We start from the raw sequence: 26,957 nt of genomic DNA on the forward strand, positions 1-26,957 counted from the left end.
CCTACAGCTGCTAGTTTCCATGGAAACAGAACCCGGAGTGCACCCCCCCTCCCCTTCCCTCTCTCTTTTTTAAGGGAGCCAATTAACCTAAAATAAAAATCCCTTTAAAAAGGGGACTGGAATTCTCCACTTTCCAGCTCCCAGGGGGAAATTTAAAGGGGAAATTCTCCACTTGCCAGCACTGGAGGGAGGAAAATCCCTGGGCTCTGTGGCCAGGAGATCCCAGCAAGTCTAATTTAGGGGCCTATCTGCCCTCACCCCCTCTTGTTTTAGCCACACCACACCCCTGTGGAGCAAGGCAGTGGAGTTGTCTCCAGAGATAGGGACCACAGGCACAGAGGGATTGGCCCAAAGTCCTGCAAGAACTCTAGGGCAGAACAGGGGGTGGACTATGGATCTCCCCAAGGAATACTCCAGTGCCCTAATCGCTGGACCATCCTTCCTCTGAAGCAGCTGGGGCATCCCAGGATTCCCACCAGCAGACCCTTGCGCTTTGGGTGGCTGGGCGCATGCTGCCCTCTGGCATCTCTAGCTCAGCCCTGCCAACAGAGCTCTGTGCTGGATCCCAGGGAAGCCCCCCAAACAGATCTCTGGGCTGCAGCTACAAAGGCAGATCACAACAAACCAGCAGATACGTTTTAATGCTGATAAATGCAAAGTAATGCACATCGGAAAAAATAATCCCAACGGCACACACAAAACGATGGGGACTAATTTGGCTGTTACCACTCAAGAGCGAGATCTTGGGGTCCTTGTGGACAGTTCTCTGAAATCATCCACTCCGGCTGCAGCGGCCGTCAGAATAAGCAAACAGAATGTTAGGAATCGTTACAAAAAGGATAGAGAATAAACCAGAGAATATCTTATTGCCTCTATAAGCCATGGGACGCCCACATCTTGAATACTGTGTGCAGATGCAGCCGCCTCATCTCAAAAAATGTGGCATTGAAAAAGGGTCAGAAAAGGGCAACAAAATGATGAGGGCTTGGAATGGATCCCATATGAAGAGAGATTAAAAAGACTGGGACTTTTGAGCTTAGAAAAGAGGAGACTAAGGAAGGGGGGGATAGGATAGAGGTCTATAAAACCATGACTGGTATGGAGCAAGTGAATATGGAAAATTTATTTATTTGTTCCCATAATGTAAGAACTAGGGGGGGGGGTCACCAAATGAAATTAATAGCTAGCAGGTTTTAACCAAACAAAAGGAAGTTTTTCTTCATGCAGCGCACAGTCAACCTGTGGAACTCCTTGCCAAAGGATGTTGCGAAGACCAGGACTTTAACAGGGTTAAAAAAAGAGCTCGATACATTAATGGAGGTTAGGTCCATCGATACTTATTAGCCAGGATGGGCCAGGATGGTGTCCTAGCCTCTCTTTGTCAGAGGCTGGAAAGAGATGACAGGGGAGAGATCCCTGTTCTGTTCACTCCCTCTGGGGCACCTGGCATTGGCTGCTGTGGGCAGAGAGGACACCAGGCTGGATGGACCTTTGGTCTGACCCACTCTGGCCGTGCTGATGTTCTTCACAAGGTGGATAGCAGGGACGCTGTGAGTCATTGAACCAAACTGTAAGGGATGGAAACTAGTTCAAGCCTGGGAGTGCAGAGCGTTCCAGCCCTCCTTGCTCCAGGACCTAAAGTGCTAGAAGAAAATCCTAGGAACAGATCCCTATTTTAATCCACTTTCAATCTCCGAAGGAATGGGTCCCTGGTTTCTGCCTTGGAATAAAAAGATTTCCAGGGATAGTGACCCCTGGATAATGCAGATTCACCCCCACCCCTCCCCCGCCCCCCAAAGGCTTAATTACGATGAACGACCACATGAAGAGGATGGAATCTCAGTGGCAGGCCAGCCTCACGCGCCATTAGAGGCGGGGGCAGAAGAAATCTGTCCCTTTCCAAACAAGGTTTCAGTCAAAATTCTGTGTGGACATCAAAGGCCTGATTACAATGAACAAGCCGCCACCGCCTCGCTGCAGCAATAGAAGTCAGCCTCCTCTGAAGAACATCCAAGCGCTGCAGCAGTTTCTTACCCCCATTAAAATCATGCTGAGCTCTTAAATCAGGCCCTGCATAGGAGCGTCTCAAAGCACTGTACAAAGGCCTCATCATTAGCACTATTGTACAGAGAGGGGAAACTGAGGCGCGGAACGTCCAAGAGACAAGCCCAAAGCCATGCAGTTGGTCAGTAGCAGGAAAATAACTGCCCTCGATACCCCTTGACTTTAGTGGGAGCTTAAGAGGCCGTAAGTAGCAACTCTTAGACCAGCGATGCGCAGTTGAGGCTAGTGAGCGGGCCGCAGGACTGACCCCCCTTCATTTCTGTGGCCGCAAGATTGTCGTAACCACAACGATCTCCTGGGGCAGGGCGGTTCACTAACTGCACGTGTGTTCCGAGAATTAGCTGGCTGTGCCGACTGAACCGTAGCCGCACTGTGATTGGGTACAGAGCGAGCACATGGCTCTGTAACGGGTCGTGACTCCCCCACCATGGCGCCTCCTGCTGGTCTCCTCAGGAATTTGCTCCTTCTGCAGCCAGCGTCTCGCCCTCAGCTACCTGCCTTCTTCTCTACTTCCGGTCCCATGTCCTTTCCAGCCCACGGTGCCCTTTCCTTACGGATCCGCCCTGCGGGGGTGCCCCCAAGTTCTGTGGCCCTCTCCTCCCAAGGATCCCTTGGAAAGGGTTCAGAAAAGGGCAACTAAAATGATTAGGGGTTTGGAACGGGGTCCCATATGAGGAGAGGTTAAAGCGACTGGGACTTTTCAGTTTAGAAAAGAGGAGACCGAGGGGGGGTAGGATAGAGGTCTATAAAATCATGAGTGGTGTGGGTTTAAAACTAATAAAAGAAAGTTCTTCTTCACACAGCGCATAGTCAATCTGTGGAACTCCTTGCCAGAGGAGGCTGTGAAGGCCAGGATTATAACAGAGTTTCAAGAGAAGCTAGATAATTTCATGGAGGTTAGGTGCATAAAAGGCTATTAGCCAGGGGATAAAATGGTGTCCCTGGCCTCTGTTTGTCAGAGGCTGGAGAGGGATGGCAGGAGACAAATCGCTTGATCATTGTCTTCGGTCCACCCTCTCTGGGGCACCTGGTGCTGGCCGCTGTCGGCAGACAGGACACTGGGCTAGATGGACCTTTGTTCTGACCCAGTACGGCCGTTCTTATGTAACCCCAACCCCTTATAGCTGTCTTGCCTGGGCACTCAGAACCGTCACCTAGCCCCTTACCTCGGGGGCAAGCTGCAGTCTAACATGGCCACTCAGCGTTGGCCAGGGGGTGTGGCCCTGCTGCCTTCTCCTGCCCTGGCTGCCTCCCTGCAGCCCTAGCACCTCAGGCCTTGAGAGCAAGGCCTCCGCCTGGGAGTCTGCCAGCCCTGCCTGCCTCTCCCCAGCCCTGCCAGGTCCTTCCTTCTCCACAGCCAGAGCAAAAGTGCATGAGCTTGGCCTCCCCAGAAGCCCCCATTTATACTGCCCCGGCTGGGCCCTAATTGGCTGCTGCCCACCTCAGCTGCCTGCTCCACCATCCCTGCCCTCTCTCAGGACTGGGTTTAACCCCTTTCACCCCGCTACAGGCCCCCCCAGACCTGCCCATCAGAGCCCATGCTCCATCTTCCCGCCTCCCGTGGCCTGCTGGCCCCTGCCCCAGGGTAGTGCCTCAGCTTCCCCCAGCCCCAGAGAGCTGGTGGGCAGCGCGGCCACAGCCCTGGACGACCAGAGGCCCCAGCCTCTGGTACCACAACAGCCATGGGTCTGGGGGACTCCAGCATGGGCAGGGCCTGGTCAGGCAGTTAGGGAAGGGGTAGGGTGTGTCTGTGAGCAGCAGGGCGCAGCCTGCAGCCTCCTGGAGAAGTAGACAGCAGCTGCTTCTGGAGTCCCTCCAGGGCCTGGACTGGGAGGAGGACGAGGCGGGTGCGGAGTTTGGGCTTCGCCCAGGGCTTGGAGCCACAGCTGAGTTCAGCTCCCCCAGGCTCTGCGGCGCCCCCGCGGAGAAGGCGGCGGCGGTGGTGGTGATGTGTATTCCCAGTAAGAATCCCGGGCGCCTCAGTTCGATGCTACCCTGCCTGGCTGCACGGGGTCCAGTCAGAGGGAGCAAATCGACGGGAATCGAAAGAGCCAGAAGGGGCCCTCCCGAGGGGAAATGGAAGGGGGGGCGTGAGAAACAGCCCCAACCTGGGGCTCGCCTGTAGGGTTGCCAGGTGTCCGGTTTTCGCCCGGAAAGTTCAGTATTTTGGCCTTCCATCCGGTAAAAAAACAGAGAAACCAGACATGTAAAATGTCCAGTATTTTCTGGTTTCCTCGGATGGAAGGCGGGTGGTGTCTGCGAGGACGGGGGAGCGAGGAGCGCAGGAATTTAAAGGCACAGTGGCCTTTTTTTTTCTCTAAAAGATGGCCGACAGCATCTGTGAGGGCGGGAGGAGTGAGGTCATTTAAAGGCTCAGCGACTGTTTTATCGGGGTTTTTTTTTTGGCTTAACAACTTTGGTCTCCCCCTTTTTTTTCCTCAATAGAATTTTTTCTGGGTGTTTTTTTTTTGAGGGGAGGAGGGTGTTTGGTATTTTTTGTTAAACCATCTGACAACCCTACTCACCAGGCAGGCAGAGTTTGTCCTTTCCAGGCCAAACCTAGGATCAAAGGGGGCTTTGAACTCCTTCCCACCGCGGGGAGCATGTGGGCTGCCAGAGGGGATCCCCGCATGCATCCCAGCCCAGGTGGATGGACGTGCTAGCCCCAGAGGCAGGAGCTTGTGAAGGAAGCTGATGGTGAAATAAGCAGACGGGTCTTTTTCGTTTCCACTGCTAGTGTGTGTGTCACTGCACAGACGGGGGGGAGTGAGGTTTGCAGGCGCACAGCCTTCACAAAACTGCCTACATGCCCGACTGCTGAAGCCTGCGGCTGCCGCCAAGGAAGGCAGGAGCCGCAGCACGGCAGCCCCGGCCCTCCATGCAGCCAGGAAGGAGCGGGCCATGGGTGGACGGGGCTTGGCCCCAGGGGCGTGGCCTTGGGCAGAAAGAGCGGGGCTGGGGCTTGCCGTCCCCAGCTGGGCTTTCACCCACCGCCCATGCAGGGGCCAAACCCAGCTGGGCGTGAGAAGCAGGGAAGGCTTTGCCCAGATTGCTGAGCTCAGAGTGCTTGGCCGGTGCGGTTCCACCTTGGGAGAGGTGAGGGAAGCCAGGTCTGCTACGCGTACGGGGCACCCGAGAGAGACCAAGCGACTGTACAGCACAGGGCAGCCTGTTCTCATGCCAGCCTCACCCCGTGACGCACATCCTGCCGATGGTCTCACAGTTACCGTCTGTTACAGCTGGAGTCAGTCTGACGGCCGGTTAGATTGAACACGAGTGGGGAGCTGGGCTGTCGAGCGCCGTTCGATGCTCCGAGGTGCTGCAGGACCGAAGGCAGAGCTCGATGGCAAAGCACCCTCCCCCCATCTTTATACTTGTACGCGCCTGTCTGAGTCGATAGGTGCACATGGCCACAGCCAATCCCCGAGCGATATTAATTGTGGCGATTTCCGCAGGCTTCCCATCCGTGTCTCTCGTCTGGGGCCTCACCTCCTGGCGCCTCTGCCCCATCTCCAAGGCTTTGTCTACACTGCCGGCTTTGCCAGCAGAGAGTATGCAAATGAAGAGTTGATTAGCATTTTGTCATGCTTCATTTGCATAATCTATTTGAGCGGGTTTTGCGCAAAAACAAGCAATGTGGACGTTTCCTTTTTGCACAAAAACCCCTTTTTGTGCAAGATCCTTCTGCCCCTCCTTTTAGCGCAAAAAGGAAACGTCCACGCTGCTTGTTTTCGTGCAGAAACATCTCACATAGATTATGCAAATGAAGCATGACAACATGCTAATCAGTGCTTCATTTGCATACGCTCTGCTGGCAAAGCCAGCAGTGTAGACATAGCTCAAGGATGTCAGTTCTGCCAGCTCATTTCCCATCAGGCACAGTGGATGTTCTCTGTCCCCAAGTCTCTCTCCTTTCTGACCACCTCGATGGCTTTCATGCATAGCCTCAGCTGAGCCCACAGAGAGCAAATGGCTTCTCTCCCTCCCCTCCAGCGGTCACTCACTGAGCTAACAGCAGGGGCAGGATTAGAACCCACATCCTGTTTACAGGCTCTCCCTGGTGGCTGGAGCCTAGTGTCTGCGTCTGGAGAGCTCCGGCCTTTGTCTGAATGGGACACAGGGGCAGGGTTTGAAAAGGGCCTGACCTGGAATCAGCAGCAGTGAACAGAGCTGAGCGCCTCCTAGTGGAGTCATATCGCCACCAGGCAAATCCAAACCTTGGACCGCTGGAGCTTAGTATAGGAGCCTCTTCTCTCTGAGCTAAAAGCCAGCTGGCTCCCAGCCCATGCTGTACAGGTCTCTTGTTCTTAGCTGTTGCTGTGGTCTGAGTGCCACTGCATGGGACCACACTAGGGCTGTGTCTACATTGGCACCCCTTTCCGGAAAAGGGATGCTAATGAGACACTTCGGAATTGCAAATTCCGCAGGGGATTTAAATACCCCCCCGCGGCATTTGCATGAACATGGCTGCCGCTTTTTTCCGGCTCAGGGTTTTGCCGGAGAAAAGCGCCAGTCTAGACGGGATCTTGTGGAAAATAAGCCCTTTTCCGGCAGATCCCTTATTCCTACTTTTCTGGAAAGGGGTGCCAATGTAGACACAGCCTAGGTGTGTGGGTTACACAAGAACCATCTAGATCATCCCTGACAGGTGCCTGTCGAACCTGCTCTGAAATATCTCCAGTGATGGAGATTCCACAACCCCCCTAGGCAATTTATTCCAGTGTTTAACCACCTGGACAGGTAGGAAGTTTTTCCTAATGTCCAACCTAAACCTCCCTTGCTACAGTTTAAGTCCATTGCTTCTTGTCCTGTCATCAGAGATGGAGAATAATTATTCTCACACCTGCTTGTAATACCCTTTGAGGGTATGTCTACACTAGCTCCTTAATTCGAGCTAGGTAGGCAAATCAGGCAACCAGAGCAGCATAGTATTTCCGCAAAAAGCATTGATTTCTTACAGTAGGAAGTCAATGCTTTTGCGGAAATTCAAGCGGCCAGTGTAGACAGCTGGCAAGTTTTTCCGGAGAAGCGGCTGATTTTCCGGAAAAACTGGCCAGTCTAGACACAGCCAAAAAGTTTAAGAAACAATGCTCTAGGATTTTACCCCCAGCTGTGAGAGAATTTGTCCGCTCACCGGAGAGACTTCTGGGAAGGGCTCTGGAGGATCAGCAACACTCGAGTCCCTGCTGCCTGCATCCTAGCTGCAAAGTGGATCCAGGTCCCAGAGAAAGCTCCAACCCACACTCCCGGTGGGACCAGCTGGCCTGGACTTAGGGCGCCTCTAAACCCGAGCCAGAGGGGCTATACGGTGCCCAATAGGGAGTGGGGCTAAACCGGTGTCCCTGTGTTCTCCCCCTCTACCGACGATGATCCATGTGGTGGGAAGTGCCCTGAGGCTGCAAACGTGGGAGCTTCTGACCGCGAGGGTCCTGGTAAATGATGCGTGGCAAACGTAGCTATAAGGCTCTGCTGTGCACTGTTACCAGGCCACGGCCCAGCAGTCACAACCGGCTTCCCAGGGACAAAAGTCTCAGCCGGAAATCAACTGGAGCAGCCCCCGGTAAGTGCTGGTTCTTCGGCAGGAGAGAGGAGCGGCTCCAGCCCCACCCGTCCAACCTTCACATCCCTACTCTCCATTCCACCAGCCAAGTCATTAATGAAACCACTGAATTAAGATTAGACCTAAGACGACCCCTTAAGAGGCCCCAGTGTACACGTCCTTCCAGTTTGACAGAGAACTACTGAAAATGTCTTAGTGTGGCCTTAGTATGGTTGTGAGGGCTTTGGCGGATGGGGTTGGAATTCGGGTTGATCTGGACAAACCAGAGAAACGGTCTGAGGTCAATAGAAAGAAGTTTAATAAGGACAAATGCAAAGTGCTCCACTTAGGAAGGAACAATCAGTCTCACACACACAGAATGGGAAGCGACTGTCTAGGAAGGAGTCCTGCAGAAAGGGATCTAGGGGTCAGAGTGGCCCACAATTTAAATATGAGTCAACAGTGGGGCACTGTTGCAAAGGCAGCAGACATGATTCTGGGCTGCATTAGCAGGAGTGTTGTGAGCAAGACACGAGAAGTCGTTCTTCCGCTCTGCTCTGCGCTGGTTAGGCCCCAGTGGAGTATTGTATCCAGTTCTGGGCACCACATTTCAGGACAGATGTGGAGAAATGGAAGAAGATCCAAAGAAGAGCAACAACAATTAAAGGTCTAGAGAACATGAGCTAGGAGGGAAGATTGAAAGAACTGGGTTTGTTTGGAAAGGAGCAGACTGAGAGGGGACTTGACGGGGCTTTTCAAGTATCTAAAAGGGCGTCACAAGGAGGAGGGAGACAAATTGTTCCCCTTGGCCTCTGAGGACAGGACAAGCAGCAATGGGCTTGGATTGCAGCCAGGGGTTTTTAGGTTGGACATTAGGAAAAACTTTCTGGCTGGGTTAAACACTGGAATAAACTGCCTTGGGAGGTTGTGGACTCTCCACTTCCCACCAGGGAGTCGGGGGCGGTCCTGCCTCCTCCCCCACAGCAGCGTGGCTGGGACAGCAGGGCCACCTTGCTCTGCCCCCCCTCCCCACCTCTGCTGGTGAGTGTAGGGCGCTGGACTGCAAGTTCCCTCTCTGGCTGCTGGCCGGCCCCTCCTGTCCACAGCGTTTGGGGGGGCGACTCCTCGTGCCCCCCCCGCCTCTGATGAAGTGGGCTCCAGCCCCCGAAAGCTAATGCCCTAATCCAGGTGTTAGTCTGTAAGGTGACACGGGACGCCCCGTTGTTTCATCTTGGCAGAGAAACAGCTCGGGGCTCCCGTCTGCCCAGGCAGCCTGTCTACCTCCGCTGGAGATGCTGCTTAAAGAAGAGAAGAAACCACAGGAAGGGGGAGGAAGTGCCCCAGATACTCTCCCCTTCTCTCTCCCCACGGCATCAGCAACATCTGAAGAAGAAGGAAACAGCGTCGGATGGGGGGGGGGGACCCTGACGGAAAGAAATTCAGCCGGTAGGTGGGTGAGAACATGTGGCCAGACTGTCGCTTTGAATTCACGTCACTCGTGAAGTTGGGCAACGAGGCGCCTTTTCCTTTTATTTTCTGTCACCAATTCGGACTAAAAATCTCTCTGCTGCGAGTGGTTTGGTTTGCTCTAAAGCAGCGTGTCGGAAGGGCTTGGGGAGCGGCCTGCGGGAAAGCAGGATTTGCGCGTATCGTTTTCTACTAATGACGGACATGGCAGGCGCTGGTATCGTCCAGGAGGACAGTCCGGGTGGGGTGCACGTGTCGGAGGACAGCCCGGGTGGGGTGCACGTGTCGGAGGACAGTCCGGGTGGGGTGCACGTGTCCGAGGGCAGCCCGGGAGGGGTGCACGTGTCGGAGGACAGTCCGGGACTGGCGATTGGCAGGTGCAATTCACGAGGGGCTGCCCATAGCACTCAGACACTCTGACGAGGAGTAACTTACAAGCCAGAGGCTGCGAGTGATCATACCGGGGGGTGGTTCTCACAGCAGGGGGGGTGCAAAAGGGCAGAGAAATGAGGGTTCCAGGTGTTACCCTGGGCGATGCCGCTGATCCCAGGTTAGCTGGAGGACATGTTCCGGCTTTCCCCAGACCCGGGCTACCACTGTAACCATGGGGCAAAGTGTCCTAGCTGGGCCCTCTGACACGGATCCACGGGGCGGATGTCTTGAGAACCCAGAGAGGATTTCACCAGCCACCCCTCTCCCCACCCATCCTTCCCCTCCGGACACAGCGCCAGAAAGGATGCACCAAGCAGCTAGCAAGCCCCGGTTACAGAAGGGGCTATTCCTCCAGCACTGATACCCTCTGTGCCCTACACCCCCAGGGCGGGTTAAAAGAAAGCAGGAGCTCGGTCTCCTGCCCTTTGGCAGAAAGAAGCCCAGAGATGCCGAAGGACCGGGATTCAGCCCAGACAGGAACAGAAGCGTTTCCTGTAGGTGCCCAGAGTCGGGCATAGAAGCGGCGACTTCCCTGCTGGATTTAGACCCACGTCCTCTTCTCCGGCAGCAGGGGCCCGGCTCCTCCTGGAGGGGCCCCCGTAGGCCACGGAGGTTTTCAGGCCCGCAGCAGTGACAGGACCCGGGGCGGCGCCTGAGCCGGGAAGCAGAGCTGAGCCCACACAGCAGCAGTGAGACTGGATTTCGCATCCCCCGGGCCCCGTCTCGTGGGGTCTTGGGAGCGGGGCCTTGTGCGGGGCCCAGGAGTGAGACAGGGGTCGCCGCCCACCAAGGGGAACACCGCTGCCCCGTCACCAGGGCGCACATCCACCCTCCCGACGGCCAAGAGCCTGAGCCCAGCCTGGGCGTCTGGCCATGCTGCTGGGGAGACAAGGCAAGGCCCGGGCCTGGTGGGGTTAGCACTGCAGTGTGTGTGTGTGGGAGGGGGGTTGCCAAAGGCCAGGCAGGCTCCCTCTCAGCCCCGAAAAGCTGGGTCCCGGCGCTAGGAGGATGCTGCCAACGTGAACGAATCCAGGCGGTAACATGGGCCTCGGCGGGGTTCAATGGCTCCCCGGGGGGTGGCGGGAGACACAGAACCCCAGCGGGGCGCTGCTCGGAGCAGGCCTTTCCCCTTCTGCCTTGCCGGGCTGTGCACGTTCACTGGCGCCGCGGAGGGGGGGGTCACCAGAGCTGGGGCTTGGCAGGAAGAGTTGAGGGGTGGGACGTATCCAAGCTGGGGCCGACGTTGTAGGAGCCTCTCCCAGAAGCATCCCGGGGAGGGCGAGGCAGGGTGGAAGGGCAGTGTCTCTGATTGGGCGGTTCTGGACGGGGAGGAAGCCAGCACTTTCCCCAAGGGACCTACAAGCGAGAGGATGTATTAGCCGTTACCTGGGGAGACGAGAACAGACTGGGCCCCCCCAAACACCCGTGCTGGAAACCTATGGGAGACCTCAGGGGCAGCTTCCACTCCGGGGCGAGGGCGAGCTCCAGAAATATTTGCAACCCGGCAGCTTGGTTCCACAAAGGGTCCCATGGCCCTGCGGACCCCAAGAGAAACCTTGGTTCAGAGGGGCTGGGAGCTCTGAAGAGCCCCCTGAAAGAGAGGTCCAGGGGCACCCATTGCCAAACTCTGGGAACGTCCCAGGACGTCCATCCCCAGGGGACAAGAAGGCCCAAGAACCCGCCTAGATCTCGCCTGGGACTAGTGGTCTGGAGTTCTCCGACGCCCGGGGAGCCCCAGGACTCAGAGTCAGGAGTCCCCCGAGCACAGAGCTCCGAGTTCCCAGGTGAATTCGTTTCCCCTTTACCTGGAAACGCCAGCGGCGCCTTCCTACAGCTTGAGAGCTGTCACGCGGGGGATGTGGAAGGGGTAGGTCTCCTCCGAGGCAGTAGAGCTGGAGAAGGTGGGAAGAAAAGGAGGGCGCATATGGGAGAAGCCAATATTATTTCCGTTGTCCCCTGGCAGCCAGATCACCCCAGCGGAGGCAGCATTACGCTGGTGGGTAAAATGACCCCCCCTTTGTAGAGGCCTTCAGGGGCCATAAGACACCCCAGTAACGAGGGGCATGGAAGATCTCAGAGAGCTGAGCTCGGACAGCCCTGGCCAGGCCGTGCTTCGGGATGGCCGGGACCCATTTATCCTTCATCTGACTTGGGCACCGGAGTTCCTGGCTCTCTCCTAAGGGGGGAGCTGAGTGCTGGGCAAAAGAGCTGACAGAGCCGTGCAGCACTTAGCCCCCGTGCGCAGTGGTGCACAGAGCACACGCAGGTGCAATGCACGGGGAATGGCATTCACCGTTAGCCAATGGGGCCGGGGGCTACGGGAGGAGCTGCGTTCAAGGAGGAGCCCTCGAGAGCTGGGACATGCGCACAAGGGGGCAGAGTTTGGGGTTAACCCTTTCTAGGCCAGCCCACCCAATGTCATGGCACCTGGGGACAGGAAATAAGACCCCTGCATTGTGCCCCCCGCAGGTTGCCCCGGGAGCTGTCGCTGCTTCTGAAAGCAGGCGAAGCCCTGAGCATGAGCAAGAACTCGCTGCCCTCGGGCCCCAGGGTGCCGGCAGCAGGACCCCCGGGCTCAGAGGTCCATCCAGCGGGCCCCACAAGCCCAGGGCCAGAGCAAAAGCAAAGGAAGCTGGATCTGGCTCCCGCTTTGCTCCCTCGGCCCCGGGTCTGTCTCTTTGGCTGGAGGGAAGTACCCCAGTGCTGCCGGACGCCCGCAGATCGTCCACAGAGACGCAGGAGGCCTTGGGGGGCATGTGCCAAGGGGGTGCCCTGCCGAGCCTGTTGATGGGGCAGTTAAATGGAGTAGGTCTCAGATCGCGCCTACACGGCAGTGGCAGGGGCAGAAACCCAGCCTGGGTGCGTCCAGCCCGTGTGCTACAAGCAGCGGAGCAGCTGCGTCAGCCAGGGAGCGGCTTGGACAAGTGGCCCGAGGACGGAGCAGTGGGACCGGGCTGCTCTCTCCTCCCACTCACGCCGCTGCGGGTGCCCTGCTCTAGCATGTCCCCTCTGGTGGGAAGGACGCCCGCCAGCGGCTGTCTGGCTGGCCCCGGGCGTCTCCTCTCCTGCAGCCCCCGGGCCCGCAGGCCCCGGCACACGCGGCCACTTACACCAGCCGGTTCCTGATGGGGAGGAAGTGCTTGGTGAGCTTGATGGCGAAGATGATGCTGGGGATGAGGAAGAAGGTGCAGCAGCCCAGGCTGAACCAGAAGGCGTTCTGGAAGGACACAAACACCCCCCGTGAGCGGCCCCATTGAGCGGGACACGGGGGGAGAAACCGCACCCTGGAAAAGGAGCCGGCCCCTCGGGGATGCTGGAGGAATATGGAAGCAGATTTGCCTGAGAGTCTCTCCACAGTGAGGGGAAACTGAGGCTAGTGAGTGGGCCGCGCGAGTTGCCTCCTTCTCACTGGACCCGGTGGTCGGAACCCAGACGGTCTCCCGGGAGAGGCCAGCGTGGCTCACTGCGCCTGCACCCTCGGATTCGCGGGCTGTGCCGGTGGAACCAGAGCAGCGCTGTGATTGGCTGCCGAGGCAGCGCGCGGCTCTCCCGGTGGTTGGGCGTGATCAGCGCCCACCTCACTGCACGGGCCCTGGCTGGTAACACCGGGAGGAGAAACACGGTGCAGCCCGAACCCTCCCACTCTGACAGCCCTGCGCAGGGGCCGGGTGAACTGAACGTCTGGGGCCTCACAGAGACCCCAAGGGCCACCTGGGGCCTACACGGCTCTGACCGTTGCTCCGGGGCCATCGCTGGGCCTGAGGAAGTCAACGGGAGCTGGGACACGTCCCGATGCCCATTCGCTGCTGGCCGGTGGCCACCATCTTCCCCGTAGAGGCTCCGTGGGCCCTGGCTCCGCCTAACTCAAAGGGATCCACTGGCTGGTAGAAGGGGGCCTATCACACACACACACATACACACACACACACACCCTCTCTCTCTCTCTCTCTCTCTCTCTCTCACACACACACACACACACCCTCTCTCTCTCTTTCTCACCCCCCCCTCTCTCTCTCTCACACACACACACACCCTCTCTGTCTCTCTCTCTCACCCCCCCTCTCGCACACCCCCCCCTCTCTCTCTCTCTCTCACACACACACACACACACACACACACACACTATCTCCCCATCTCTCTCCCCCTCCCCCTTCCTCTCTCTCTCTCTCTCTCTCTCTCTTTTGTATGGAGGGGGTGCGCGGTCTGGGACAGGGTTTGGGTGCAAAAGGGAGCTCAAGGTAGGGGCCTGGGGTGCGGGGGGGGGGGGTGTGGGGTCTGAGAGGGAATGTGGGTAAAGGAGGGGGTTATGAGCTGGGTAGGGGCTTTGGGTGCAGAGTCCAGGAGGAGTATGGGTGCAGGAGAGGATTCTGACCTAGGGGAGGGGTGTAGAAGGGGGTGCAGGGTGTTGGACGGAGTAGTGTCCTGAGGGAGGAGGGTAGGGGGTGCACAAGGTTTGGATGGTGACCTGGGGCAGGGAGTTGGGGGGAGGAAAGCGCTGGGGTGCCAGAGGCAGGCTGTGGCCAGGAGGCGCTTGCCTAGGTGGCTCCTGGCCAGCAGCCCTGCAGGACCCTGAGGCAGGTTCCCTGCCTGCCACAGCCCCAGGCTGCTCCCTGGAGGTCTCTGCTCCAGACACGGGGGTGGGGGGAGAGGGGGAGAGGGGAGATTCTCACAGTGCCCCTGCCCCCAGCAAAATCTCTCTGTTCCCATTGGCCAGTTTCTGAAAATCCTCCCCCTCCCTCTGGTGCCCAGAGCAGAGAATCACAGGGAGCAGCCAGCTGCTTCAAGAGGCATGGGGCCACTCTGTGCCCGAGGGTCCCGGTGGGGTGGCTAGTGGGCCAGATTCAGGGTGGGGTGGAGGGGCTGATCCCAGTTAGTAACAGCCATGGGGGACACAGCCTGGGAGCTCAGTGAGCCCAGCTCTCGGCCAGGCCACATTAAAGGGGCAGCACGCTCGCAGGCGGGCAGGCCTGGGCATGCTGGAGCAAACAGCGCATGTGCCAGGTTCCCTGGGGCACTGACCGGGACAGAGCCCCGGGGTGTGGTTCAGCCCTGGTACAGACTAGCACACACGTCTGCTGATGTCAACAGGAGGGAGCTGGCTCATGGCAGGCCTGAGAGTCACAACAAGGATCACGCTAGTGCCGTATAATTTCCTGCCCAATTCACATCTACTTGGTGGAGGTAGCGTGGCCTAGTGGGTTGGGCAATGGATTAGAGGTTGATCTGCTGGTGATCCTGGGCAACCCACTTTGCCTCTGTGCCTCAGTTTCCCTCTCCTATCTCTTGTGTGTTTAGATGGATCTCTAAAGGCCTGGGCTGTCTTACTATGTATCTGTGCAGCCTCTAGCACAGTGGGGCCCTGAGTCCATGTGGGGCCTCCAGGCCCAGCTGTATAAGAATGGACCTCGTTTGCTCCCTGCCCACTGAGTCCCCCTGCAGCTGCTGGGCTCCCCTCAGCTTCCCCCACCACACTCCCTGTGCCAGGGCGATGGGAGGGGAGACTCAGTGCCCAGGGTGGGAGGGTGCTGGGGCAGACCAGTCGGTGCTGTCTATGATGCCTGGGAGCTGCCAGGAACCAAAGGGGGGGGGGGGGGGAGCGCTAGGCAGCGCCGGCGTGCTGCTGTCCTCACCCAGGGCTCGGCGATGCGGTCGCACAGGATCACCCGGCCGTTATCCAGCGCCGTGGCAAGGGGCTGGCAGGAGGCCACATCCTCAGTCAGCTGGAAGAAAGAGGAGACCGCGAGGTTACCAGACAGGGACTGGAGGAGGCTGACACAGTCACCAACCCAGCTGTGGTCACCTACCCCCTCAGTGGGCCTGGCTTTGGCCGGCCGGCTGTGGCTGCACTTTCAGGGCTGGGCTCTCCACAGCGGGATGGGCGCTGAGCTGGCGGGAGGCGGGACACTGGGAACTAAGTGTGACGGCGCGTTGGGGTTCCCCAGTCTCCTGCAGCCACAGAATGGCACGAACAGACTTCACCAGCCAGTAGAACAGAGGGTGGTTTATTGCTTCTCCACGATACAGCACAGCACAGATGTCATCTAGGCTATGTCTAGACTGCAGGCTTCTTTCGAAAGAGGCTCTTTCGAAAGCATCTTTCGAAAGAGCCTCTTTCGAAAGATCGCGTCTAGACTGCAGGCGGATCTTTCGAAAGAGCAAGCCGCTTTTTCGAAAGAGAGCACCCAGCGAGTCTGGATGCTCTCTTTCGAGGAAGCCCTATTTACATTGAAGAACGCCTTCTTTCGAAAGAGGAACTTTCGAAAGAAGGCGTTCTTCCTCGTGAAACGAGGTTTACCGCCATCGAAAGAAAAGCCGCGTTCTTTTGAAATAATTTCGAAAGAACACGGCTTGAGTCTGGACGCAGGGGAAGTTTTTTCGGGAAAAGGCTACTTTTCCCGAAAAAACCCCTGAGTCTGGACACAGCCCTAGTTACAGGAACTGGGGGCTAAGAGGCCTCAGTGCCCCCCTTGAGATAGGGGAATCCCAGCCCCCTCCCCAGTTCCTTCTCCCCTGCTTTCCAGCCAGGAACTAACTCCCCCTCTCCAAGCCCTGCCCCCAGCCAGGGCAGCATCCACCTCCCTTTGTTTCTCCCCATGGGGGGTTGGCTGGTTCAACCGGTATGGAGTCACCTTTGCATAGTGAGGTTTTCCCTGCTGGGTCTTGCTCCAGACAGCAGAGGTCACCACAGCCCAGCAAGTACCCCCACTACGTCACACTAAGCCCTTAACAGAGCTGACTCCGTTTCACATTGGCCTCCGTCACCCTAATACCCAAGCCCCCGACAAGGACCACCCACGAGGGGAGGTGTTACGTGGGGAAGCAGCAGAGAGAGCACTGGAGTGGGATTCAGCAGACTGGGACTCCATTTCTAGCTCTGCCACTACGGTGCCGGGTGACCTCGGGCAAGTCACTTTGTTCTCGGGCCTCAGTTTCCCCTGGTGTGATGGGGTAAAGATTCGGTAGTCCTGGGTCAAATGCTTTGAGATCTATGGCTAGAAAGTACTAGGAAAAAACTAGGGGTTGTTATCTCCATTTCAAGTCAGGGGAAAGCGAGGCAGAGTGACAACAAGCACTTGCTCACGGTCACTCGAGGAGGCTGTGTCGCACCGCAGGCCCACGCACAAGGGCATCCCCTGGGGTACTTGCAGAGCCAGCCCCGCTGTGACGTGGGGCCCTGTAGAATGGGTGGGGGCTGCAAACTAAGTATGCCTCCCCCGGGGAGAGAATTCGCCCAGGGCCATAACAAACCTTCCTCTCTCGTATCGAACAGCCGCCAACCCGGTCCCCTTTCAGACAAGCCCCTTCATGCTTCCTCCCCAGCCCCCTCCCTCTGCGGAGGCAGTCCCTGTATTCGTCCCCCTCGCTCACTCGCCCCCTTCACAGCCCTCCTCCCCCGCTGCTTTGCCTACAGGACACTCGACACCGCTTAGTCCCCTGGCTTACGGAGACCCAGCTGCCCCAGCCATCTGGGACTGTCCTGTCGCTGCCTCGTTCCCACCCGTCTCCGTCCCCATCCGCCGTCTCGCCGCCCGCACCGAATCCTTCCCCCAACCCGCTGCCGTCTCCCAGGAGGGCGGATTACTGGCTAAAGCGCCTACGCCCCTGGTGGGCAACCTACACCCACGGGCAGGGATCGGCGTGTGGCCCACAAGGCCCATGCCCCGGGCTGCTGGATCCTGCTGGTTCCCCCCACGGAGAGGTTTCTCCTACTGGTGTCATTAAAGCGACACGCACGCGAAGCCCAAGTGAGGGGCGGGCGGATCGCACACGCTGACGGTGAGAGCCAGGTGCTCCTTCCGCAGCCAATCGCAGCGCTGCTGTGGTTCATAAGTGTGACGGAGTGGGGGTACCTGCCTGCTTTCTATGCTGGCTCTGTGGTAACCCCACTGGCTGCTGTCGGTACCACGGCCCAGAAGGACAGGGAGTGAGACGTTATGCAAAGAGGCCCTCTCAACCTGTCCGACCAGCTACCCCCCAAGGAGAGAAACAAAGGAAGGGGGATGCTGCCCTGGCTGGGGGGCAGGGCTGGAAGAGAGTTAGTTAGTTTTCTGTCTGGGAGCATGGAGGAAGCAGCCTCAGCAACAGGCTGGGGGGTTTAGAAGCCAGACCCCCCCCCCATATCAAGGGGGGCTGAGGCATCCTAGGCCTGCCCTGTAACCAGATGACATCTGTGCTGTGCTGTACCCTGGAGAGGCAATAAACTCCCTCTGTTCTACCGGCAGGTGGAGTCTGTTTGTGCCATTTCGGGGGTGCAGGAGACGGGGGACCCCAACGCGCCGTCACAATAAGAACATAAGAACGGCCGTACTGGGTCAGACCAAAGGTCCATCTAGCCCAGTATCCTGCCTACCGACAGCGGCCAACACCAGGTGCCCCAGAGGGGGTGGACCGAAGACAATGATCAAGCAATTTGTCTCTTGCCATCCCTCTCCAGCCTCTGACAAACAAAGGCCAAGGACACCATTTCTATCCCCTGGCTAATAGCCTTTTATGCACCTAACCTCCATGAATTATCTAGCTTCTCTTTAAACTCTGTTATAGTCCTGGCCTTCACAGCCTCCTCTGGCAAGGAGTTCCACAGGTTGACTATGCGCTGTGGGAATAAGAACTTTCTTTTATTAGTTTTAAACCTGCTACCCATTAATTTCATTTGGTGTCCTCTAGTTCTTCTATTATGGGAACTAATGAATAACTTTTCTTTATCGGCTCTCTCCACCCCACTCATGATTTTATAGACCTCTATCCTATCCCCCCTCAGTCTCCTCTTTTCCAAACTGAAAAGTCCTAGTCGCTTTAACCTCTCCTCATATGGGACCCGTTCCAAACCCCTCATCATTTTAGTTGCCCTTTTCTGAACCCTTTCCAAGGCCAAAATATCCTGTACACGGTTCGGTCGGCACTGCCCACAAATTCGAGGACCGCACCATGAGCAACACCGCCCGGTCCCCGGAGACCATCTTGGCTAGGACCGTCTTGCAGCCCACTGAGAAGTAGGACCACTCCAGCGGCCCGCTCACTAGCCTCGCCTGCCCATTGTGGGTTTGCACCGAAGGGCTACAGCGGCCCTGCTGCAGCGTTTCAAGGTGCGGACAAGCTAAGGATCGTCCCCGCTGTGCTCTGTGTCTGCGCAGCACCTAGCGTAACCGGGCTCCGGTTCCGGGCCAGGCCTGGGGCTCTGACAGCGATAACAGGCACAAACAGCATTGACACCCCCTGCTCGGCTCCTCGGCTGACGCTAGCACCTACCGTGCGCCGCACCCAGTTCAGGTACTGTGAGAAATGGCCCAGTTGTTTCCTCGTGAAGCAGCCGATCTCCTGCGGGAACAGACGGCAGCCTGAGGGACACACGACGGCTTCCCCAGGCTCGTGAGGGAGCCAGGGCCCCGGCGTGCAGCCTGGCCCCGAGTAGGCTCAGACGGGTTTGGGAGCTGCCCCGGCGCAGGTCAGGCCGCCCCCTGGACTCCGGGTCTGCCGTCCCAGACGCCCCAGCAAGCACTGGGTTTGTAGGCAGGGAGTGAGGGGGGCCCAAAGGTCTCTGGCTGCTCTGCAGCTAGCTCGGTGGTTTCTGACTGCGGCGCCCCAGCGCTGCGTGCGGCCGGAGGTTTGTTCTTCAGCGCCCAGTGGGGTAAGGACCCCGCCTCACTCACCTGCCTCAGGTGTCGCTGCGCCTTCGCGGGGAGCAAGGTCTCGACAAGGGTGATCTCGGCCATGGTCTGTTTCAAGAGGAGCTGGCGGGAGAGGCGGGCGGGGAGGAGAGAGGCACTTCAGAGGCGAGCTGGATGGTGCTAGGAATTGAGGGGTGGGGAAGGGTATGGAGAACTGCACCAGGGAATTCTGGGAGCAGGGGCTCTAATTAAGGACGGCGCGGTAGGACTCTTGTGCAGCAGCGTGAACACACACGCATGAGCTCACTGACCATCACACCAGAAGATACACGTCCCTATCCCCATGTAACAGGTGGGGAAACTGAGGCACGGAGGGGGCCGGGTGGAACTTGCCCAGGCTCATGGAATGTATTGGCAGCCGGACCGGGACACACCCCCTAGGCTGTCTCTTACAGCTGGGGGCTGCCGAAAAGCCTGACTCTGCCGCTCAGACTGTAGCTCTAGCCTGGGGTGGGGCAGGCCGAGGCTTGATTTCTGGGGTTGCCCAGCGTGGTGCTCACAAAGCTGTCTCTCCTGCTCCTTCTGGCAAGCCGCAGGGTGGGGCTGCCCCCAGGCTTTGGTTGGGAGGGCCGCTGGCCGCGGGCATGGGTCTCGCCTCCAGCTTTGGAAGCGCTAGCGAGGGTCTGGGCTGTTGAGCTCCTCCCCTTGCCCGTCGCCCCTGGGGGCCGAGCAGGTCTGTGGCCCCAGGAGAACGCAGCCGTGGGAGGGCAGGGTCAGACAGGGCGGGATGGTCCCTCGGCCCAGAGCAGGAAGAGCAAAGCTTGAGCCTGGTCTGGTGTCCGGGGGAAGCCGGTGAGCTGCTCAGCTCTGCCCGGCCTGTGCCGCTAGGGAGAGGGGCTGGCAGACCTCTCGCTGGGCAGCAGGAGAAGCCCGAGGACCACGGTGTGAATTTGCCAAGGAGCTGGGAGCTTTGCAGGGAATCCACTGAAGGGGGAAGGTTCTTTCTTCCCTCATTAGGCCAGGGAACCAGCTGGCTTCTCGCTGAGCATCTCCCGCAGGGTCAACCCCGCGAAACGCCCGCCTGGCCCGAGCGGCACAGAAGCCTCTTTACTCTCCGGCCGTGGCCACGGCCCCACTCCAGAGAGAAGCTGAGGTTACCCCATCCCTGCCGGGCTCCTCCCGCTGACACAGCTGGGGCTGCAGTGCCAGAGAAGGGCGACCGGGCGGAACGGACCTTGAACCATAGGCCAGGCGGGGGAGCCACGTGTGGGTGGAGCCCAGGGCTGAAAAGGGCCCAGGGATGGAGTGTGGTGGCCGCTGGGGTGGTCCCTGGATAGTAGCAGACGGGGTGGGGGAGGTCATATCTTCCACGGGACCCATGGCCGTGGGTGGGGCAGACAAGCCTCCGGAGTCCTTGGCGCCCGTCCTCCAGACTGGGAAAGGGCTGGTGCCGCTCCAGAGCTCACAGACGCCGGCCAGTCAGAGATACGACCTCGCCCCGTTGCCCCGAGGGACGGGGGATCCTGGAAGATTTGGGAGCCCAGCCCCAGGGGAGTGAATTCTCTCCGTGGCCCAGCAGGGGGTGCTGGCAGCCCAGGGCGGGGAGCAGGGAGGAAACCCAGCTTGGGGGAATCTAGAGTGAATTTCCCCCCTTGAGGGCTCAGATGGAGGGGTCCACAGAACAGCGCACCTCAAACCGCCGTGGGAGGTGGGCACAGAGAGAGGAAGGGCGTGTCCTGCCCACGAGTCTGTCCCCTCACGAGACAGGGGGGTCCCTTCCGGCCAGGCTGGGAGCCACGACACCTCCCCGTGAGCCTGGTCTCCCTCCAGCAGCCTGGGCTCGGCTGGGAAGGGAGTGCCGGGGCTTGGCTCCCTGTGGTCACTGCAGAGCAGGGCAGAGCACTCAAGGCAGGAGCTGGGGCCACCACTGCCCACCGCCTTGCGGACGGATGTACCTGGAGGTGGGGGGCCATGGCCGATAGGAAGTGCACACTCTCGTTCAGCTTCGCCTGCAAGGCAAAGGGAGGCTTCAAGGGACTTGCAGGGGGCAGCCTGGAGCCCAGCGACCTTCCTGGAAAGCAGCCTCCCCCCCCACCTTCCCCCACAGGCCTCAGCACTGACCCTGCCCCGGGACTTTGCTCTTCATGGTCATTCACTCACAGGCGCGGGAAGCACCGTTGCCCACCAGCCTCCTGGGCTCTGCTGGCCCCGGGGTCCTGTCTCCCTCCGGCCCCGTGGGATCCACAGCCCGCCGGCCCCGGGGTCCAGGCCACTAGTTGCCCCCCGTGGTGGCTCCTCTGTGGGCGGCGAGGGGCTAGGGCCGCCCCTCTCCCGGAGCGTACGGACTGGGCGCCACTGCCACGAATGGCGTCTGGTCGATCCGTCCGGGAGAGCTGGCAGCTGTCGGGGGGAGGGGGCACGAAACAGGTGCAGGGGGGGGGGTGTAACTCAGCCCCCCCCCCAACATTGTTCCAGCACCGCTGCGTTCCCTCCGTGCGGCGCCTGCCCAGTCGCAGGGTCAGGAACCAGACCGGCGCCAGCAACTCCTTGGACCCCCGCCCCTCCCGCTTCAGCCACTCTTCCTCCCCCAGCCCCAATGTGGGATCAGAAAACCTCCCCCGGGTCGGCTAGTCTGGGGCCCCCGCCCTTCCGCTGCCTCCAGCGCCCAGGCTCAGAGCCCTCCCTTCCCCCCGCCCCTTGGTGCTGTCAGAGCTCTGGGGCTCAGCCCGGGAAGGACACGCCCCAGCGGGGGCCTCCCGTGATGCCCTGAGCCCTTCCCCAAGAGGCATCGCGCTGGGCCAGGCCTGGGCCGTGGAGGGGGCCCCCCAACGCTCCACAGCCCGCCCGCACTCACCACAAGGGCGTCCTGGGTGAGCACGGTGGTGTTCTGGATTTTCCGCAGGGCCTGGGCCTCGCTGGCCAGCCGCGCGGCCATGGTGCTGTTGTTCTGCGGGGGACAGCAGGGAGACCAGAGTCAGGACGGCTTTCCCGGCTGGAACGCGCGGGCGCCGCTGGGCAGCAGCAGGCAAAGGCAGATGTAACCCACACGCCTGCTGGGCGTGGGACTGTCCCAGCCGTGGCTCCGAGACTGTGCAGAGACACTGAGGCAGCTGCGCTACAGCCTTGGCCCCCAGCCAGCTGGCTGTTAGCTCTTGCAGTGCAGGGTCATGAGCTACGCTCCAGAGGTCCCAGGTTCGATTCTGCCTGCAGATGACCAGGATCTACAGGGGTTACACGTGCGTGTCCCCTCCCCCATGCTGCGAAGGACCCTGCTTCCTTTCCCTCCGGGTCGACTCCACTCACCTGAATCTTTTGGAGGCCCTCGAGATCCTTCGCTAGGTCGTCCAGGCTTGTCCTCACCACTGGGTTCTGCATCTGGAGAAAAGAGCCAGCCGCATTCGCAGTCACTGCCTGGCCTCTCCAGCCCCGGATCGGGGAGTACTGGGTGCACATTATGAACTGCAGACCCGCACGCTACCCACCGAGCCCCGGCTGAGTCCGGATTTCAGTTCTAGCCACGCTGCCCCATGGGCCTCAATGCTCAGGAGAACCCAGGGCCGAATGTGGGCCAAGGACACGGGGATCCCTTCCCCCACAATGAGCCATGAGGGGGAGTGTTGGGGAGGGGTCAGGACCAGTGTTCCCAGTAAGCTGTGCTGCTGCTCAGGAGAAATTCAAAAGGCTGCCCAGCTGTTTAACCAAGCACCCACAGCTGGATGTTTAGGTTTTACAGGTGGTGCACATTCGCACATGCCTTGTGCACATAATATTTATTCTGCACATGGATGGGAAAAAATCCATACATGGGTGGTAAAGCTTAGAGGGAACATGGGCCAGGCCGCCTAGGTTCTATTCCCGGCTGTGCAAGTGACTTCCTGCGTGTCCTCGGCAACTCTGACCAGCTATTTGTACTGCCCCCATCACAATCATTGATGGACGTCACCCTCCCAAAGGGCCCTGCAAGGTGGAGAGGGATTATGAGCCCCATGCAGATGAAGGGCTGACGATGGGACAGGTGACGTGATTTACCCAAAGGAGTCTCTGGTCTCTGAGCCCCAGGCCACTGCCCAATCACAGTGCCACTGTGTGCCTCAGTTTCCCTGTAGCTGGGGAGAAGGCTATTTCTCTGGCTCGTGCTAGGTGTGCAGGATCTGTCGGAGAGAGTGGGGGCGAGGAAGGACAGGAGGACAGGATGGGGGTGGGTGTCTGCTGGGGCTGTGGTGGGGAAGGGAGCAGGCTGGAGAACAGACGAAGGGGGTGGGCATGTGCTGACAAGCCTTATCCAGGAGAGAGACGTGCTCAGAGGCAGGGGGAATAGGGCAAGGGGCCTGTGCAGGCAGCAGACGCCTCTGTCAGGACAAGGGGAGGTTGGGAACGGAGCTGGGATCTGCAAGGTGGGGAGCCGAGCTGGAGCGGTACAATCAACCAGGCTCGATTCCCAGCCGTGGCGGGGGGCAGGGCTCCTGCAGAGGAGGCCAGTGGAGAGGGCGACCCTTACGTGATGTCACCCCCCGGGCAGTAGCTTTGCTCGGACGCCCCCTCACCTCTGCCCGGAACGCGGGGTAGTCCAGCTGGTCCAGCCCGCTCTGCCGGAAGGTCTCCAGGTCCTGCCGCCCGGCCCCGTCCAGGAGGTAGATTTCATCAAACTGGACGTTGAAGTTCTCGAGGCGCTTCTGGAAGTCTCTGGCATACTGAGGGCAAGGCGGGGCCATGACCACAGCCCTAGGGGGGCTGCGCCCCGCTAGGGTCCTGACCCACCGCCCAGAGAGGACTTGCCTGACTTGGATCCCGCCCTAGTTCCTGCTAGGATGGGTGACGACCAGATACTCTGACTTCACCCAGCCGCGGAACGGCATCTAAGCCAGCCTGCCCGGAAAAGGCAAATCAGACGGCTCCAGACCAAAATCTGCAGGCCCCGGCCTAGCGCTCTACAAGCAATTTTAGCACCTCAATGATGCTTCGCCCAGCATCCTAGAGCCCCCCCCCCCCCCCGCTTGCCTTAGCCCCAGATTCCTGCTTCATTCCCCCACAACCAGGAGGTGAATTTAATGGTTTTAAAAAAATTGGAGAGAGTCCAGCGGAGGGCGACCAAAATGATTCAGGGGCTGGAGCACATGACCTCTGAGGAGAGGCTGAGGGATTTGGGCTTGTTTAGTCTGCAGAAGAGAAGAGCGAGGGGGGATTTGAGAGCAGCCTCCAGTTCCCTGCAGGACCCCAAGGAGGCTGGAGAGAGGCTGTTCTCAGTGGGGGCAGATGGCAGAATGAGGAGCAATGGGCTCAAGTTGCAGTGGGGGAGGTCCAGGTTGAATATTAAGAAAAACTGCTTCCCTAGGAGGGTGAGGAAGCCCTGGGCTGGGTTCCCTAGGGAGGGGGTGGAATCTCCACCCCTAGAGGTGTTTAAGTCCCGGCTTGACACAGCCCTGGCTGGGATGATGGAGTTGGGGTTGGTCCTGCTTTGGGCAGGGGGCGGGACTGGATGACTCCTGAGGTCTCTGCCCACCCTGGGATTCTCTGCGATACTGAGGACCCTGCAGAAATGAGGAATCGGCGCAGACAGGGCCTGTTTTGCATGGCAGAGCAATTAGCCTCCTGCTATTTTGCCAAGGTTAGGGGCTTGGGGCTGGCCGGGCTGACACAGGGACTATCCCAGGCACCTGCAGAGCAAAAGCTTCCTCGCCAGGGCTGTGATGGACACGCAGGCCCCGTGGCTGGGGCGTGGCTAGCGCAGTGGGCTCCCCAGGCATCCTAGGCCCCCTGCCCTTGAAACCTCCCTCCGGGGGGAAGTGGCATGGAGCTTTCCAAGCGCACAGCCGCAAGGCCGACTTCCCTTCTCAGCACAGCCTCCCCCGCAAGCCCAGAAGGGACGAAGAGCCTTCCCTATGCTAGCGCAGGGTGGCTCCCCCCAGGCCAGGGAGGGCGAAGCCGGAGGACCCCCAGGGCTGGGTGAAACACGGGGACTGGATTAACCGGGAAAGAGAAGCCAGGGACTGGGTCCCTTGGAGAATCAGTGTAAAGACGGAATCTCCCGGTGAGCGGGCAGGTCTGGCGCAGGGGCCAGCATGGGACTGTCTGAACGTGGAAGGTTAACTCCCCTCCTTGCCTGGGCTGGCAAGGGGGGGGCAGGCCTGGTGCCCCCGCGAGACGAGCCCCCGATCACCTGGGAGACGTGGAGATGATCCTCGAGACTGTAGGGGTCTGTGAGCTGCAGAACTTCCCAGAGACCTGCGCTCTTCTTGCACCTCCTGGAGCAGAGAGAGGGGGAAGGAGTCAGCCTGGGGGAGGCAGAAAGGAGGCCCCCCGGCAGAGCTCCATGAGGGGAGGGGCGTAAGGCCCGTGCGTGGCTCTGCAGCCCCACACTCCTCCCTAGCGGCCCGAGTCCGGCGGGGCACCTAGCAGCCCCCAGGTCACACCACAGGAGCCTTCCCACCAGATGAGATGCTGCACGTCTTTGGTGACAAGCCTCAGAGGGGTCATTCAACATCCAACCCTCTAGGGACCCCTGTTTTTAGGTGTCTTTGGGTCCCCTTTCCTCCATTAGACACGGACGGTCTCGTAAGACCTGGAGATTCCTGGGCGGAGGGGGGGAGGTGAAACCAGGCTGCATCAAGAACATCTGAGCTCTTTCTCCCGCCCCGGCGTGCAGCCGGCCGGCCAGCGCTGCCCTGTCAGGGCCAGGAGGAATTGCTTCCAGCCAGCCCTGCACGCTGGCGCCTGTGTGGTAACAGAAGCGCCAACCAGCAGCTCTGCCACCATAACCCCAAAGCCAGGGAAGCTGCAAGGGGCCATCCCAGCAAGTCCCCGGTGTCAGCAGCAAGGTGGGGAGGTTTCAAAGGAGGTTAGACGGGCCTGGCGGGCTGGAGGTCACAGGCCTCTGAACTACACGTCTGAGGTGTTCTCAGGTCTGTGAGGCTGGCCCAGCTTTGGCCTTCACTTGTAAGACAGGCAGCCCAAGTGGGAACGGAGCCAGCGTTCGACTGCTAGACACTTAATACATATGCAGGCGCCTCAGTGAAAGGCCTCCTGGTGCCCCCAGAATATGAGCTGGCTGGAAAATGAATACTTTTCCCCCTGAAAAATGTTGATGAAAAATTGAAAACCAAAGAAATCCCAGCCACCCACAGGTAAAACCAGAAAAATCCCCTGGGTAAAAACCAGAAAACCCCCAGCCAGCCCCGGGTAAAAACCAGAAAAATCTCCTGGGTAAAAACCAGAAAACCCCCAGCCAGCCCCGGGTAAAAACCAGAAAAATCTCCTGGGTAAAAACCAGAAAACCCCCAGCCAGCCCCGGGTAAAAACCAGAAAAATCCCCTGGGTAAAAACCAGAAAACCCCCAGCCACCCCCGGGTAAAAACCAGAAAACCCCCAGCCACCCCCGGGTAAAAACCAGAAAACCCCCAGCCACCCCTGGGTAAAAACCAGAAAAATCCCAGCCACCCCTGGGTAAAAACCAGAAAAATCTCCTGGGTAAAAACCAGAAAACCCCCAGCCACCCCCGGGTAAAAACCAGAAAAATCCCCTGGGTAAAAACCAGAAAACCCCCAGCCACCCCCGGGTAAAAACCAGAAAACCCCCAGCCACCCCTGGGTAAAAACCAGAAAAATCTCCTGGGTAAAAACCAGAAAACCCCCAGCCACCCCTGGGTAAAAACCAGAAAACCCCCAGCCACCCCTGGGTAAAAACCAGAAAAATCCCCTGGGTAAAAACCAGAAAAATCTCCTGGGTAAAAACCAGAAAACCCCCAGCCACCCCCGGGTAAAAACCAGAAAACCCCCAGCCACCCCTGGGTAAAAACCAGAAAAATCTCCTGGGTAAAAACCAGAAAACCCCCAGCCACCCCTGGGTAAAAACCA

At 59.0% G+C, this 26,957-nt stretch overlaps 1 protein-coding gene across 1 annotated transcript in view; it reads right to left on the reverse strand.

Moving 5' to 3' along the window:
• Nucleotides 1-7,900: 7,900 nt before the first annotated feature.
• Nucleotides 7,901-26,957, reverse strand: part of PROM2 (prominin 2) — a 37,672-nt gene continuing 18,615 nt past the window's right edge. The window contains exons 14-24 of the mRNA XM_075910694.2: nt 25,265-25,349; nt 23,652-23,798; nt 22,411-22,482; nt 21,962-22,054; nt 21,063-21,116; nt 19,150-19,230; nt 18,749-18,817; nt 15,133-15,222; nt 12,613-12,719; nt 11,308-11,394; nt 7,901-10,858 (exon numbers count right to left, since the gene is read on the reverse strand). Of these exons, the coding sequence (XP_075766809.2) occupies nt 11,331-11,394; nt 12,613-12,719; nt 15,133-15,222; nt 18,749-18,817; nt 19,150-19,230; nt 21,063-21,116; nt 21,962-22,054; nt 22,411-22,482; nt 23,652-23,798; nt 25,265-25,349 (862 nt within the window). The 3' untranslated portion in view covers nt 7,901-10,858; nt 11,308-11,330. The remainder of the gene's footprint in view (nt 10,859-11,307; nt 11,395-12,612; nt 12,720-15,132; nt 15,223-18,748; nt 18,818-19,149; nt 19,231-21,062; nt 21,117-21,961; nt 22,055-22,410; nt 22,483-23,651; nt 23,799-25,264; nt 25,350-26,957) is intronic.

Source organism: Pelodiscus sinensis, chromosome 28 (assembly GCF_052426305.1).
Source record: "Pelodiscus sinensis isolate ZL-2025 chromosome 28, ASM5242630v1, whole genome shotgun sequence".
In the NCBI taxonomy this organism is placed as follows: domain Eukaryota; kingdom Metazoa; phylum Chordata; order Testudines; family Trionychidae; genus Pelodiscus; species Pelodiscus sinensis.